Raw genomic sequence first — 17,538 nt, forward strand, 5'->3', positions numbered from 1 at the left:
TAAAATTATCAGAAGCAAAACACCAGCAAGATGGTTTCAATCAAAAATCGATGATGACAAATACCACAAAAATCAAGACAGGGAGAGTTACGGTAAAATCTAACTGACGTTCCGGTGGTCAAATAAACAAAAAACGAGTGAAGAAAAGGTGAGAGAAAGAAACGAAAATTGAAGAAAAAGCATCTTTCGACAGAAAATCTTGGACATCATTTCAATTTAATGTATAATTTCATCATTAAACTTTTAACCCAAATAAACTGATCATTAAAAAAAATTATCGCATAACAATGTAATTTTAGGTATCAAACAACTATCTTATTTAAGAAGGACGGTTTGAATTAGTCTTCAAATATTTTAAATAAACTTCCGATTTAAAGTAACTTCTGGTTTGAATTAGTCTTTAAATATTTTAAATAAGATTCCGATTTAAATAAATCTTTTAAAATTGGACTCGCCTTTTTCTGTTAGTTTCATCCTTTCTTTCTTTCTTTCTTTCTTTCTTTTTCTTTCTTTCTTGAAAAACAGTCGACAAAATAGATTTGCTTAATTCACAAACTGAACCAAACAACTCTTTTTGCGTTGCGGTAATCCGCTTAATCCTGCTCACTAATTGAAACCATGATACAAATCAAAGTAGTAATAATAAAAAGTTCGGAATAAAAGTCAAAAATAATTTTTTTAAAGATCAAAAGTTTTCCATTTTATATTTTTGATGCACATTGAGAGGTGCAAAAAATTTGCGTCTACGATAACAAAAAAAAAGAACTTAGAAAAATCAGCTTCTAGGTATTTTCGAAATCGACCAGCCTTGATTAAGTTTAACTTTTTCAATTTGTCCTTTGATTTCACTATTATTTGTTTATGGTCTGCTAGACAAAATTTGAGTTTTAGATTAGCTAAAAAAGAAAATCTTGACATTCTATTTCATTTGATTTTTTAAATCTTATCTTATCGGTTGCCATTTAGCTCTATCTCTAAATTATTTTTGTGCTAAATCGCACTGCGTTTCCAAAACCTTCCCAAAATAATAAAGCGGGTACAAAATTGTTTGTTTGTTCCAACCAAAAGTGATTTTATGTCAATTTTTGGCAGTCGTGTTGATAATGAAGTTTCCAAAATCTTTCTGTTCAAGATTTGAGTTTTGAGCTTATTTGAGCTAGTAAAAATGAAATTACCAGTGTAGACTTGTGACAGAGCACAAACAGAATAGAAAAGTGTTTTATATTAGCGTTCGAGTTCTACAACAGCCCTGATTGACTTGAATAGACCCAAAATGCTTATCATACCATAAACAAAGTCTATGAAAAACAGCAGGTCAAAAAATTTCGTACAATTTTGCTAAAATGGTATAACCGAAAATTGAAAAAAAATCTCTTTTTTAGTTTTGACTTAAAATTCGGTGTTCCGCCATAAATAGAAACTGAATGACTACCATTTATTTGATAACGACACGAAAATGTTCATAAAGTAGTTTCAACATTGCCACCCAACAAAAAATTCTAGCGCAAAATGATTTTTGTACTGAAATAAATATTTTCAAACAAATTTTTTCTAGCAAGCCGATTTTTTTTCAGGTGGATAAATAAGCTCCGGATCCACAAAAGCTGGAATATTTTTCCATTTCTCCAGTTTCTTTTTCAAAAACATTCAAAGCTTATTGTTTTTGTATTGCATACTTTTGAGTGCCTTGGGCAAAGCATGAGTATTTAAAACTTAAATTCAAAAAAACTTCATCAAAATTTAAGAAAATAAAGCATCAAAATTTAGTCAAAAAGCATCAAAATTTAGTAAATATAATACGTTTATTATATTGTTTCTCCAACGCATCGATAATCAAGTCCTTCCCTATGAGTTGTACTTGCAAAAAAAAACGTTATAGCTTTGTTGATTCTAGCTTTGAGTAACCAGGATCTTTGCCTCTTTTCACCAAATGTATTAAATTTTTCCAACGGGTGAAATTATATTAAAACTGCTCTTTTTCGTTTTTCACCCCATCTGTGAAATTTTATTAGTAAACTTACTGTTCAAATTGTCCGATTGTTTCGAAAACTGGCTTGCAAACTAATTAGCTTCTAACAGACATATTTGACATATTTGGTCTTCATACTAAACCTTGTAAAATCTCTTGCTAAACCATTAAATTGTTGCTAATGTGAAATGGGAGGAGGGGAAGGAAAAAAGCGGAAACAACAGAGTTGAGGAAAGTTGTCACAATGAAGAAGGCAATTTTTTCACTTCAAATTTTTCACAGTGCATGATCATCTTCTTTTACTCCGCTTAATCGAAAAAGTGTTCGGTCCAATTAAAAATCTATTACAATTGGTGAAAACTGGCGTTTTTAGACCAGAAAAAACTGTTAAGTGCTATAATTTAAAAGTTGAACCGTTCAGAGAGGGTAGTTCAGATCATTTGAAGTCGGTCGATCTATAAAAATTGACACAATTCTGGGTAAATAGTGTCCGACATTGCCCTTAAAACTAAATATTTCTGGGAGCAAAAACGTAAGTTTGCGTTTATTTTGTTAATTAGTGTAAGTAAGACATCGGCCAAGGCGTTCAACTAAAGTGTTCAACATTGCCGAATTTAAACAGTGCCGAATCTGAAAATATAATTAATACATAGAACCAAAAATTGATGACATTTGAAAAATATTAGTTCTGTGTGAGAACTGTTCGTAATTTTGCGTAAGTACTTTTTGTTTTGGAGCAAAACCACGAGGCAAAAATTGACCATTTGCTGAGTTAAATGTTTCTTTAGAAACATATGAATTAAATTACTTGTCAGTTATTTGGGATGATAAAACAAATTCAAAAAGAAATTGTTTTCGGCACTGCTGTAATTCGGCACTGTTGTACTGCCACAGTCTATTAAAGAAGAAAAAAAAACATTTCTAAAAGATTTTTTTTGATTTTGCACTCAAGTCAATCAAATTTTCGATGCTGCTCGTTTCTATCACTCTTGGAAGCCTGGAAGAAAAAAACAATAGCTGACAAAAATATTTTCCTCAGCCGAAAGCCGCAACAAAATCATTGCTTTTTATTAAAAAAACTGAAATTAGTCTACATTTGTTTAAATACGCAGTAACTCATTCCTAGCACTTAAGAAGAAAAGTTTTTAGTTTGAAAACTTCCCTTTTTAAAAAATACAATGAAAAATCAAAAAAGCATTGAGCCAAAATTGAGCAAAATGATGTGGGAAAATGATCAGCATGAGCAGCCGTTTCTTCTGTCCTCTGCCTCTGCCGTGGGCTTGCTGTCCAGTGTCACTGTGTCTTTATTAGGCGACATCTCTTTGTGCAGTTTATGATAAACTTTCTCGGCTGAAACATAACTGATGACATCATTTAAAGTTGGCAGAGGAAGCTTCAAAGGGAAAAATGACAAAAAAATTGACTATTTGACCACTCTCTGTACCATTTATGGCCTCAGTTTCCAGTGAACGTTTTTTCATCTCCTTTTTTAAAATTTCAGTTGTTAGAGCAACGGCACTGTTTCAAATTTTTTGGTAAACTGGCTTCGTAAAATGGAACACTTTATACACCAGAATCAAATGGTGTTATATAAAAAAAACTATAGAAATATTCAAAACTGGTCAGTCAATATCAGTCTAATGCTTGGTGATTTCGAATCAGATTAGAGAACTGACTTAGTGTCTGTACTGCGTCTTTGACATTCTGCCCTGATTTGGCAGAGGTCTCCAAATAGGCTATTCCCTCATTACTCGCCTGTCGCATTCCCTCCTAAAACACAGTTGGATCAAAACAAAGGGAAGCGAACAAAAGAGAACAAAAGAGAACAAAATAAATTAACTCCCACTTAAACTGACCAAGTGTAGCAGGGGTGTATTCATTGGGACGCTATCCCTACACTTAGTGACTCGACCTCTGACGATTCAAAGGGTTCCCCTTTGGTACAATTTCACAACATTCATTTTTGGTTGACCAACCCAAATTTTTTTCTGAAGGCGCCTTTGGCGTCCATATACTTAAAACGGCGCAAAAAAGTTTGACTAAATACGGCCATAGTGTTAGTAAGCCTCAAAAAATCAATTCGGTCAACCTTCGGTCTTTTAAAAATCAGAAAAAGGCAGACAGTTTTTATTTAAAAATATTCCCCCGTCCGTCAAAAAAGTCGTAGATCCCTGAAGTGTAGATTTTCTACCCGCCTACTCATGGGCGGATCTAGGGTTTTCTCGAGGGGGGAGGTGGATTTTCACAAAAAATTCGGAAATTTTGTCAACCTTTTTTTAGTGCGCACTCCCCCCTCAAAATTAGTTATATTGGCTCCAAAGGCGGCTTTAGAAAATTTTTAGGGTCAGTCAGCCAAAAAGGGCTATCTCAAAATAGTACAAAGAGGAGTCGAGTCCTTTAGAAAATTTTTAGGGTCAGTCAGCCAAAAAGGGCTATCTCAAAATAGTACAAAGAGGAGTCGAGTCCTTTAGAAAATTTTTAGGGTCAGTCAGCCAAAAAGGGCTATCTCAAAATAGTACAAAGAGGAGTCACAGGGAGTCGAGTCCTTGAGGAGAGAGGAGGCGCCCGCCCCCCCCCCCCCCCCCCCCCAAATCCGCTACTAATTTTAAGGCATTTGAGTTTGTGCGTTTTTTTCCTGAAATAATCAAATAATCTGCTGGGCATCAACAGGTTATCAAACTGGTTTCAGGCAGAAGAGAGTTATAATAATTATTCTTTTATCAGGAAATAAAATTCAGTGTAGAAAACAAGTTTATAAAGGTGACAAACTTTTTTGTAAAGTATCAGTGAACACAAAAATGCACCTGCATAGATACTGTTCGCATGTGTGCGAGGTCGCACTTGTTAGCAATCAGGAGCACCTCCGCATCCTCCGCCTGGTTCCTCAGCAGCTGCAGATACGACTGGGCAGACTCGAACGATTCCTACAGCACAAACAACGAAACTATATGACCTCACAAACTGTGGGAACTCCTCGTGTTTGAGATACCGAATGTCCGAAAATTTTCAGTCAATTAACGACCTTCAGACTGAACAAAAAATACTATTTTCTTGCACATTTCTTTTGAGAACTTGAGCACTAATTACTGAGGCTAACATGTAACTATCATTCATTCGGTTCCTTCGGCGTAAGGGGGGTTCCCTGTAACCTTGAATTATCATAGACAAAGAAAAATAGTTGATGCAATGCGTCAACCGATAAACCATTCTATTAAGAAAGACGCCCAATTAATTTCGCATGTAATTTGAACTTTTTTGTTATCAGTAGTTTTTGAAAAAGGGGAAAGATGTGCTTTGCCTGCAAAACAGATCAACCTTTGATTGGTATTCAGGTTTGATGTGCAATAATAGTGCATACCAATAACTAGTTCAGCTAATACAAGTCATACTGACCCTGTTAGTCATGTCGTACACGATCAGTGCCCCCTGACATGCCTTGTAGTACATGGGCAGTAAACTGCGGAATCTCTCCTGTCCCGCTGTGTCCCAAACCTTCAACTTCACCGACACATCCCCCACCTTAAGCTTCTGCAAGTGAAAGGTGGCTGAAAACATGCAAAACAAACACCAAATTAGACCAAAAAGACATTAAACGAAGTAACAGCCGTTTACATTTGCGAACCTTTTGCTTACAATTTGCGGAATCCAGATCAACTGTCCATAATTGTGCCTACAAAATTTAAGTTACAAGGTATTTGTGCGCGCGGATCTGCCTAGATTCTTAAGTGGATTTCACTTTCAGTTTGGAGCATTTTAGAGACTTGTCCATTGAATCGTGATGGCAAGTTTTTGAAAATGGGAGAGCTGTTGGCGAGTTTTTGAGTTGGCTCTAACAAGAGTCAAAACGATAAAGTAAAAAAAAATAAACAAAATGTTCTGCAAAATTGATCCTCGAGTTTAAAGGTGCGCCATCATTCAAATTTTAAAAATTGGCAAAGAGTTCTCAAAAAATCTTGAAATCTTTGCAAAAAAAAAAGAAAAGTTTTCCAAAGCGTTGCAAATGTAGTCATAATCAAAACAAACCCCATTCGTTTTCTTAATATTTGTTTTTTTATTAGGAACTAGCCACTAAAAACCATATATCAGAATAAAATGTCACGCAGCAAAAACAAAAAACATATAAGAAGCTAAAAGGTTACCTAATACATGAACACTTTCAATTGCGGCTTAGTTTAGAAAGAAGCGGATACCGTAATATGACACTACGCTTCGCTTGTATAAGCAATTTTGAACCAGGTTTAAACTAGTATTTATAAACCAATTATATTATTGATAGATTATCACTATAAAATATTAATAACTAACCAATCATATTCCATCTCTAACATTGACACTTATTTGCATGCGCTGAAACTACTTGTAGCTTCAGCACCAGAACAATTAAAATAAAATATTGGATACAGTTGTTCTCCTTCTGGATAAACTCCAAGAACTAACTCGCATAAACTAGTATACACTAGATCTATTGAGACTAGGAGATGTAAGAGTAAGATTAAGTTCAGTATTAGACTAAAAAGTTGCACGAATCTATCCGTCCGAAAATAAGATAGCGTGACAAGCAGACGGTGTACCTTATCTGAAATTACTCTATGAGTATAACCAATAGGTCATAACTCATCTGGTGCGACCAGTTAGGCTTGTTGTTATTTGTTAATTATCAGCCAAGGGGAACAATTTTACATCTGTTGACCATTCATTGTATTTTCAATCGTTTTCATTTATGATACATCTGAGGTACTCTTGTAGTGAACGGTTCATTCCTTCGACTAAACCATTAGTCCAGGGGGGCATGAGACGTTCGTGGTTTGTGTTTAGTTTTGTATAGATGGCATAATGTAATGATTTTAATATTTAAGAATTCAGTGCCATTATCGGTGACAAGGATTTCTGGTAATCCAAACTTTGCTATCCAGTGTTCATAAAGAAGTGTTGTATATGCATCACAGGCATTACAATGAGGTACTGGGTTGAGTGCTACATAGTAAATTCGTCAATTATAACCACTATATATGAGTTTCCTTCTGAAGAGGGTGATTTTTGGTCCTTTTGTATCAAATGAGATTCTGTGGTTAAACTTGTAAATTTTGTCCTTTAAAATCTTGTTTTTCTGCTATTTGTTTCTGATGTGGGTATGGTTTATTTAACTGGCATGTTATGCAATAGGAATGTGAAGAGTGAAATGCTAGGAGTATCATAATTAGTGCTAAAAAGGGCACTTTTAATTCAGGTGTTTGTTATTGTAAAATATTTGTATTCCGTTTATAGGTGTATTATTAAATTTTCTGAAATATCTAAGAAGTGTTTTGTTTCCTAGAATTGTGATATCTGCTTTTATTGGTTTTGTTTTATAATTATGCCAAGACTTTAGTTGTTTAATGACTGGGTCAAGGTTTTGGTATTTTTGTAGTAGTTCAAGTGTAAATTTTTCTGTGGCTATTGGAAAGATATTTTCAATTTCTAATTTTGAAAGAGGTATGTTATCTAGAGGGTCATGTAGGTTAAAAACTTGATTTATTGTGTATTTTGAATCGATATTTGGAAGTCCTGATAAATTTATATTATCAGTTAGATTTTTTTTTTCTATAAAAAGTAATAGGTCTGTCCTATATACTTTTTGTCTAAGTGGTTTTTGTTAATTTCTCTACATTCAGCAATGCTATTTCCATATCTACGGCAATAGTTACACCATTTTTTGATTGATGGTTTGCCTTTAAAATTTGAAATTTTCCTGTAGATATTTAAAATTTGAGTGAATTTTTCAACTAGTTCAATGTCAGAGTCATGAATGATATTTATTTGTGAAGTAGTTGTATGGATGTTGTTTACGTATTGTAATTTTGAATTTTCTGTTTCTTCCAGTCTCATAGTGATTTCAGCTTGTTCTAGTTGATCTACAACTTTTCTGAAGTCTATATCGGGTTCTCGAATTGAAAAAGGATGCGATGCTTTCTTTTTATCGCTATTTTCCGTAATTGTGGTGCAGTAGGTATAACCAATAGGTCATAACTCAAATTATTTTAAACCCCCAGGATATATCATTTTCTCAAAAACCACAGTTTGCATTCTTTTTTGGGAAAATAGAATAAAATGAAAATTTCAAAAAATATTTTCTTGATTTGCTACCAGAATTGCTTATTTGGCTACCAGATTTTGCGTATAGTTATTTGAACAGGTATAGGCATAGAATTTTTTCTAGTTATATCGAAATTTATTGAAAACGATAACTTTTTGTTTTGCAGTAAAAAATATTAAGAAATCATTGTTCAAATCGGGAAACCAAAAATTGAGTTGAGTTTTTCTTGTAAGTTTTTGTCTTAAAACTGTTGAAAACTACAAATTTTTGAGGTAGATTACGTTTTTAGGAGATGAAAACAGTCTTTGCTACAAGTTTCGGTGCCAAAGTGTCATTTTTATGATAAAACATTATCTTCAAAATTATGACTTTTGTAAGCACTCTTCTTTTTTTTACTTTAACCAAATCAATTTTCTAACGTACTTAACGCTGTTTTAGCGGTTTTATCAAAATATCAGTTTGGTCTGTCCTGTATACTTTTTGTCTAAGTGGTTTTTGTTAATTTCTCTACTTTCAGCAATGCTATTTCCATATCTACGGCAATAGTTACACCATTTTTTGATTGATGGTTTGCCTTTAAAATTTGAAATTTTTCCTGTAGATAATTAAAATTTGAGTGAATTTTTCAACTAGTTCAGTGTCAGAGTCATGAATGATATTTTTTGTGAAGTAGTTGTATGGATGTTGTTTACGTATTGTAATTTAGAATTTTCTGTTTCTTCCAGTCTCATAGTGATTTCAGCTTGTTCTAGTTGATCTACAACTTTTCTGAAGTCTATATCGGGTTCTCGAATTGAAAATGGATGCGATGCTCTCTTTTTAGTGCTACTTTCCGTAATTGTGGTGCAGTAGGTATAACCAATAGGTCATAACTCAAACTATTTTAAACCCCCAGGATATATCATCTTCTCAAAAACAACAGTTTGCATTCTTTTTTGGGAAAATAGAATAAAATGAAATTTTCAAAAAATATTTTCTTGATTTGCTACCAGAATTGCTTATTTTGCTACCAGATTTTGCGTATAGTTATTTGAACAGGTATAGGCATAGAATTTATTCTAGTTATATCGAAACTTATTGAAAACAATAACTTTTTGTTTTCCAGTGAAAAATATTAAGAAATCATTGTTCAAATCGGGAAACCAAAAATTGAGTTGAGTTTTTCTTGTAAGTTTTTGTCTTAAAATTGTTAAAAACTACAAATTTTTGAGGTAGATTACGTTTTTAGGAGATGAAAACAGTCTTTGTTACAAGTTTCGGTGTCAAAGTGTCATTTTTATGATAAAACATTATCTTCAAAGTTATGACTTTTGTAAGCACTCTTCTTTTTTTTTTAAGTTTAACCAAATCAATTTTCTAACGTACTTAACGCTGTTTTAGCGGTTTTATCAAAATATCAGTTTGGTCTGTCCTATATACTTTTTGTCTAAGTGGTTTTTGTTAATTTCTCTACATTCAGCAATGCTATTTCCATATCTACGGCAATAGTTACACCATTTTTTGATTGATGGTTTGCCTTTAAAAATTGAAATTTTCCTGTAGATATTTAAAATTTGAGTGAATTTTTCAACTAGTTCAGTGTCAGAGTCATGAATGATATTTTTTTGTGAAGTAGTTGTATGGATGTTGTTTACGTATTGTAATTTTGAATTTTCTGTTTCTTCCAGTCTCATAGTGATTTCAGCTTGTTCTAGTTGATCTACAACTTTTCTGAAGTCTATATCGGGTTCTCGAATTGAAAATGGATGCGATGCTCTCTTTTTATCGCTATTTTCCGTAATTGTGGTGCAGTAGGTATAACCAATAGGTCATAACTCAAATTATTTTAAACCCCCAGGATATATCATCTTCTCAAAAACAACAGTTTGCATTCTTTTTTGGGAAAATAGAATAAAATGAAATTTTCAAAAAATATTTTCTTGATTTGCTACCAGAATTGCTTATTTTGCTACCAGATTTTGCGTATAGTTATTTGAACAGGTATAGGCATAGAATTTATTCTAGTTATATCGAAACTTATTGAAAACAATAACTTTTTGTTTTCCAGTGAAAAATATTAAGAAATCATTGTTCAAATCGGGAAACCAAAAATTGAGTTGAGTTTTTCTTGTAAGTTTTTGTCTTAAAATTGTTAAAAACTACAAATTTTTGAGGTAGATTACGTTTTTAGGAGATGAAAACAGTCTTTGTTACAAGTTTCGGTGTCAAAGTGTCATTTTTATGATAAAACATTATCTTCAAAGTTATGACTTTTGTAAGCACTCTTCTTTTTTTTTTAAGTTTAACCAAATCAATTTTCTAACGTACTTAACGCTGTTTTAGCGGTTTTATCAAAATATCAGTTTGGTCTGTCCTATATACTTTTTGTCTAAGTGGTTTTTGTTAATTTCTCTACATTCAGCAATGCTATTTCCATATCTACGGCAATAGTTACACCATTTTTTGATTGATGGTTTGCCTTTAAAATTTGAAATTTTCCTGTAGATATTTAAAATTTGAGTGAATTTTTCAACTAGTTCAGTGTCAGAGTCATGAATGATATTTTTTTGTGAAGTAGTTGTATGGATGTTGTTTACGTATTGTAATTTTCAATTTTCTGTTTCTTCCATTCTCATAGTTATTTCAGCTTGTTCCAGTTGATCTACAACTTTTCTGAAGTCTATATCGGGTTCTCGAATTGAAAAAGGATGCGATGCTCTCTTTTTATCGCTATTTTCCGTCATTGTGCTGCAATAGGTATAACCAATAGGTCATAACTCAAATTATTTTAAACCCCCAGGATATATCATCTTCTCAAAAACAACAGTTTGCATTCTTTTTTGGGAAAATAGAAAAAAATGAAATTTTCAAAAAATATTTTCTTGATTTGCTACCAGAATTGCTTATTTTGCTACCAGATTTTGCGTATAGTTATTTGAACAGGTATAGGCATAGCAATTATTCTAGTTATATCAAAATTTATTGAAAACAATAATTTTTTGTTTTCCAGTAAAAAATATTAAGAAATCATTGTTCAGATCGGGAAACCAAAAATTGAGTTGAGTTTTTCTTGTAAGTTTTTGTCTTAAAATTGTTAAAAACTACAAATTTTTGAGGTAGATTACGTTTTTAGGAGATGAAAACAGTCTTTGTTACAAGCTTCGGTGTCAAAGTGTCAATTTTATGATAAAACATTATCTTCAAAATTATGACTTTTCTAAGCACTCTTCTTTTTTTTTCCTTTAACCAAATCAATTTTCTAACGTACTTAACGCTGTTTTAGCGGTTTTATCAAAATATCAGTTTGGTCTGTCCTATATACTTTTTGTCTAAGTGGTTTTTTTTAGTTTCTCTACATTCAGCAATGCTATTTCCATATCTACGGCAATAGTTACACCATTTTTTGATTGATGGTTTGCCTTTAAAATTTGAAATTTTTCCTGTAGATATTTAAAACTTGAGTGAATTTTTCAACTAGTTCAGTGTCAGAGTCATGAATGATATTTATTTGTGAAGTAGTTGTATGGATGTTGTTTACGTATTGTAATTTTGAATTTTCTGTTTCTTCCAGTCTCATAGTGATTTCAGCTTGTTCTAGTTGATCTACAACTTTTCTGAAGTCTATATCGGGTTCTCGAATTGAAAATGGATGCGATGCTCTCTTTTTATTGCTACTTTCCGTAATTGTGATGCAGTAGGTATAACCAATAGGTCATAACTCAAATTATTTTAAACCCCCAGGATATATCATCTTCTCAAAAACAACAGTTTGCATTCTTTTTTGGGAAAATAGAATAAAATGAAATTTTCAAAAAATATTTTCTTGATTTGCTACCAGATTTTGCGTATAGTTATTTGAACAGGTATAGGCATAGCATTTATTCTAGTTATATCGAAATTTTTTGAAAACAATAACTTTTTGTTTTCCAGTAAAAATTATTAAGAAATCATTGTTCAAATCGGGAAACCAAAAATTGAGTTGAGTTTTTCTTGTAAGTTTTTGTCTTAAAACTGTTAAAAATTACAAGTTTTTGAGGTAGATTACGTTTTTAGGAGATGAAAACAGTCTTTGTTACAAGTTTTGGTGTCAAAGTGTCATTTTTATGATAATACATTATCTTCAAAATTATGACTTTTGTAAGCACTCTTCTTTTTTTTACTTTAACCAAATCAATTTTCTAACGTACTTAACGCTGTTTTAGCGGTTTTATCAAAATATCAGTTTGGTCTGTCCTGTATACTCTTTGTCTAAGTGGTTTTTGTTAATTTCTCTACTTTCAGCAATGCTATTTCCATATCTACGGCAATAGTTACACCATTTTTTGATTGATGGTTTGCCTTTAAAATTTGAAATTTTTCCTGTAGATATTTAAAATTTGAGTGAATTTTTCAACTAGTTCAGTGTCAGAGTCATGAATGATATTTTTTGTGAAGTAGTTGTATGGATGTTGTTTACGTATTGTAATTTTGAGTTTTCTGTTTCTTCCAGTCTCATAGTGATTTCAGCTTGTTCTAGTTGATCTACAACTTTTCTGAAGTCTATATCGGGTTCTCGAATTGAAAATGGATGCGATGCTCTCTTTTTATCGCTTTTTTCCGTAATTGTGGTGCAGTAGATATAACCAATAGGTCATAACTCAAATTGTTTTAAACCCCCAGGATATATCATCTTCTCAAAAACACCAGTTTGCATTCTTTTTTGGGAAAATAGAATACAATGAAATTTTCAAAAAATATTTTCTTGATTTGCTACCAGAATTGCTTATTTTGCTACCAGATTTTGCGTATAGTTATTTAAACAGGTAAAAGCATAGCATTTATTCTAGTTATATCGAAAATTATTGAAAACAATAACTTTTTGTTTTCCAGTAAAAAATATTAAGAAATCATTGTTCAAATCGGGAAACCAAAAATTGAATTGAGTTTTTCTTGTAAGTTTTTGTTTTAAAACTGTTAAAAACTACAAATTTTTGAGGTAGATTACGTTTTTAGGAGATGAAAACAGTCTTTGTTACAAGTTTCGGTGTCAAAGTGTCATTTTGATGATAAAACATTTTCTTCAAAATTATGACTTTTGTAAGCACTCTTCTTTTTTTTTACTTTAACCAAATCAATTTTCTAACGTACTTAACGCTGTTTAAGCGGTTTTATCAAAATATCAGTTTGGTTGTCTGATGTTTTGTTTTAGAAGTTTGGTATAAAGTTAGTTTTTCTTGTGAATCAAAATGATTTTGATCATGGTTGAAAAATTTTTTGTGGAACAGTATTGAAGTTCAAAAAACCGTTTGAAGCACCTTAGGTGCAATTCACGCGCTAGGTGCAATTCATGATTTTCTCAATTTGTCCGGTTGTATATAAACAAGTTCTGTATATTACTGCCGCTAGTTAAGCCACTAAAAAGTATTTCGGATTAAACTTTTGATATTCAAAATTTTTCCTCGAGCTAAGGCTTGTTAATATTGATAATACAAGGTTTTCAAGCTCATTAGCCAAGAGCAGATTGTAAAACTCATGCCAAACTCAGAGAAGAAAGTTTTGGTGAAAATTATAACACAATGTTAAGCCTGAGAGAACGTGATTAGACCGATGCTCCGTTTTCAAACGTCTCTGAAACCGTCTCTGATTTATAAAAATAGCTCGACAATGAAATGTGCTTAAGACGTATTTTAGATGGAAGCCAAAAATATTATATCTCAAAATTCAATAAAAAATTCAAATGTTTTTCTCTTGCTGTTGCTTAAAATGTTTTGTCGTTTTTTAGTTTTGTGGAGTTTGGGTCTCGTTTCATCCTTTTTGAACTGATTATCCAATAATAGTTTAGGCAGATTGAAAAAACTGATAAAATAAGAAAAGATTTTTAACTTGTTTTTATTTATTGTAAATAAAATACTCACTTCTGTCATCCGTAGCTTAAAAACCACTTCGAACGTATATAATGAAAACCTAACACAATTGCATTCAATAGAAAAAACTGCAGAAGGTTTTGCATTTTTGTTTCATTGCTTCTTTTTTGTTTGTGAAGACTGGTTTATAGCAAAAAAAAGTTTAGATTATCTAAACCTTATTACGTTTACTAATCAAGCTTGTTTCGTTTCCTCTACTGGTGCTTGCTTCCAAAACAAAAGATTGCTTCTATTCCAGGGACAAAAAATAACCTAACAAGGCACTAAAAGATTTCTGCTTTTTAAAATAGTTTGGCCATTTGAGTCATGAATGTGCGGACTTTTCATTTTATATATCGCATTTAAGTTTTATTTAAACTGATTTTTGATTGACTAATTTACTTGATTTTAATTAACTTTGTCCTTAACTGTAGTTTTCAAAAAAATAAAATTACACTGAGACGTACAAAAGATTTGCATCGCATGATATACATCTTGAGCATCTTAAGCTAGTGAACTAAAAAGAAGCGGAAATCACACAAGCGAATAAAAGATTTTTGACACAAAAGAAAAAACAATTTCACAAAAAAACAGTCAAGAAACAAAAACACCCGGAATCAATATGCTTTTAGGATCATATAGCTAGCGGTCACTAAATAGAAAACACTTAGGTTCACACCAAATGAGCCAATAACGAAAAGAAATTATGGCTATAAAAAATGAGCAATTACAATTTAAAACTTAAAAGTTTTAATTAAGATACTAGCTGTTCAGGTCAGAAAAAAAATCAAGTTTTGAAAGGTCAGCCGACAAAAAAGCAGACAAACGGAAGTCGCATTCACTTTTTCAGGTTAATTCTTTTGGTTCATAAATACTAAAAAAAGACCGACCTGGGACTCGAACCGCAGATTTTAGAGCAAAAGATTCATAGAACAAGAGGGAAGAAACCTGGAAGATTTTTTGGATCAATAACAAAGGAAGTTCAATTTCTGGCAGATTTGTACCAGGGATGTAAAAAAATATGTTTAAATATATTTTTTCAAAAAAAATAAATATATTTATATTTTTGAGGAGAAAAATAAATATAAAAATTAATTTAAATGTTTCATGGCTTGCCCAATATGTATTTAACGCAATAGCCCTCGAAGCAGTCTATCTACTTGCCGTTGAAATTTTCCAATTGCTTGCATACATAATAAGCAGCAATTAAAATGCGGAAGGCACTTACTCCTTTTTCTCATGGGGCTGACTACATATTTTTTCAAGATTGTCAGAAATATTGCAATTAATTTGAACATTTTGAACATTAAAAAATCCATTGCCGTTGTTCTTGGTCTGCTTCCGTTTGAACCCACATTTCTTGCATTCCCATAACGAATCAGGTCCAGTAAGAGGTTTGAAATAATGCAAAGCCACGTCGCGTTTCTTGAGAGGGGCCATAATTATCGAGAAAACGAAGTGCAAAAAAGCCGAAACGAGACGTTCTTGAAGTTATAGTCTCAGTCAATTCTGTTTCATTGATAAAATATAAGTGCTATATTGAGTATGAAATTCGTGATCAGTGCTTTTCAAAACGTAACTTCACCAAATTTCAGCTTTTTTTGATCGATAGAACAGAATTTATGTATGACTATAACTTCAAAATTTTGGGACGAGGTTTTCACAAGTGTAAAACAACTTTATATGCGTGTAGTAGACTCTAGTTTGGCCAAAACAATCGTGGCCTATCAGAAATGAGTTCAAGTTCATTCGCGTGTAATAATAGTCTTTTACAGTCTATTCAAAACGATCGTGGCCAATCAGAATTGAGTTCATCAGTTCATTCGCGTGTAATAATAGTCTATTAGAGTCTATTCAAAACGATCGTGGCCAATCAGAATGCAAGCGACGCACGATTAATCCATTCGAGTTGAGCTAGCTTAACTCGAATGGATTAATCGTGCGTCGCTTGCATTCTGACAATTGAATTGTCAATTAGCCAAGCCAAGCCAAGCTTCAATTATTGGCCGAGTTATGTTGGAAACCTGCTTTGCAATTCAAACAATAATTGTTACGAAAAATATATATATTTTATTTTATGAACTGGAAAATAAATTATTTAAATGTATTTATTGTCAATATATTTAAATACAATATATTTTTTTACATCCCTGATTTGTACCAACATGTTTACGGAAGTTCACGAAAAAGGCTTAAAGAAAAATGTTTATAAAAAAATGCTTACGATTTATTCACAAGTCTAGTTCCTGATTTGATCTCGCAAATAAAAAATCATAGCGCACAAACTATTTTAAAAAATTTATTACACTCCAAGAACTAGGAAATTAATTTTTTTGATTTCTTTTTTTTTTCGACAGAGTGACATCATAATAAAACCAAACAAAATTCAGGAAAATTAAATGACTGCTTTGAGTGAAAAAGATCCCCATTTGAGAGCAACAGTTTAAACATTCTCTCTGCATTGCTATACTATTGATGATTCTACTATCTTTTTTAGTTCTTATGTCTATAATTAGACAAAAAGTTTCCTGCCGGTCCTGTCCGACTTTAAAGAAAGTGAGGAATGTATTCGCTTGGATTGTTTTTTTAGTATTCAGACCATTTTTCAAACGAATTGTTCTCTCATGTACTCGATCCATGGATTCTCGTCTGCCCAACCGAGTTTGCTTAGCACTATATTCAACTACCACGAGTCTAGTTAAAGTGCAATTGCGACAACCAAATTGGTCTTCGAAATTCACTTCTTCGATGAACACTTAAATTGATATTATCAACCGAAATTTTATAGTTTGTAAGCGATTTTTCTTTAGTCAAAAACTATTCGAGAGCAGTTAATGGGGCGTCGGAACATTCAGAATTTGCCCTGACACGAGCACTTTTGTTCAATTTTCTACGCGTTTTGTTCAGTTGGATTCAAGCAATAGTCAAAAATGAGTTTGGCATGAGTTTTACAATCTGCTCTCGGCTAATTTTCATCATTAAGCCCACTTTTGAAATATTTTTTCTTTGAAAACCTAATCACCACTGAAATGTCATTAAAACGATAACACCTTTGGTACCCTGCGAGCGTTCTTTGAGGAACCTAAACCATCGGGAAAAGCCCAAGCTTGCGAACAAAATTTGTGCGCCTGAAATCTCATCCAAAAATCAAACATCTTTTCATCTTTTAGGCTGGGGCCACAAAAATTAACTTGAAATTTTTCACAATCAGAGTTCAAAAAATTTTACCTCCAACAGTGCTTGCAAGGTCGGTGCTGAATTCTCCTTTGATGAAATAGTGGCAGATAGAACTCTTTCCGACCCCTGAGGCGCCCAAAAACACAATTTTGTAACTAGGAGAACTCTGTTCACCATTTGTAGCATTCATAACTTAGTTTTGTTGCCAGTAAGTTATAAATAAGCTTTTGTTGTAAATTATGGTGAGGTTAGTTCCAAAGTTATGAAGCACAGCTTAACTGTGTTCTACCAGATGGGCTATAAGTTGGTTTAGATTGAATCGACATTCAGTCGTATTTGTGTTTATAATGAGCTAACATCTTAATTAAAGAAATACTTCAGCAATTAAACTAAGCCACGGAATAAGTAATAATTCGGGTACCTATTTATTTTCATTGAAATCAAGGTCAATGTATAGA

At 32.3% G+C, this 17,538-nt stretch overlaps 1 protein-coding gene across 1 annotated transcript; it reads right to left on the reverse strand.

Moving 5' to 3' along the window:
- Positions 1-3,146: 3,146 nt before the first annotated feature.
- LOC134840181 (uncharacterized) lies at positions 3,147-17,394 on the reverse strand. The gene is made up of 5 exons (XM_063855895.1): positions 17,132-17,394; positions 5,363-5,514; positions 4,774-4,893; positions 3,646-3,739; positions 3,147-3,319 (listed from the first exon to the last, which is right to left on the reverse strand). The coding sequence occupies exons 1-5, from the start codon at positions 17,268-17,270 to the stop codon at positions 3,204-3,206; spliced, it is 621 nt and encodes a 206-aa protein (XP_063711965.1). The 5' UTR covers positions 17,271-17,394; the 3' UTR covers positions 3,147-3,203.
- Positions 17,395-17,538: the final 144 nt, after the last annotated feature.

The sequence above is a fragment of the Symsagittifera roscoffensis genome, chromosome 2 (genome assembly GCF_963678635.1).
Source record: "Symsagittifera roscoffensis chromosome 2, txSymRosc1.1, whole genome shotgun sequence".
Classification (NCBI taxonomy): Eukaryota; Metazoa; Xenacoelomorpha; order Acoela; family Convolutidae; genus Symsagittifera; species Symsagittifera roscoffensis.

Excerpts from the sequence above, each read along its gene's own strand:
- LOC134840181 (XM_063855895.1), bottom strand. The coding sequence starts at position 17,270 with ATGAATGCTACAAATGGTGAACAGAGTTCTCCTAGTTACAAAATTGTG. Across the intron at positions 5,515-17,131 it reads CCTTGCAAGCACTGTTGGAG|CCACCTTTCACTTGCAGAAG; the intron begins GTAAAATTTTTT and ends GCATGTTTTCAG. Across the intron at positions 4,894-5,362 it reads TGTACGACATGACTAACAGG|GAATCGTTCGAGTCTGCCCA; the intron begins GTCAGTATGACT and ends TTTGTGCTGTAG.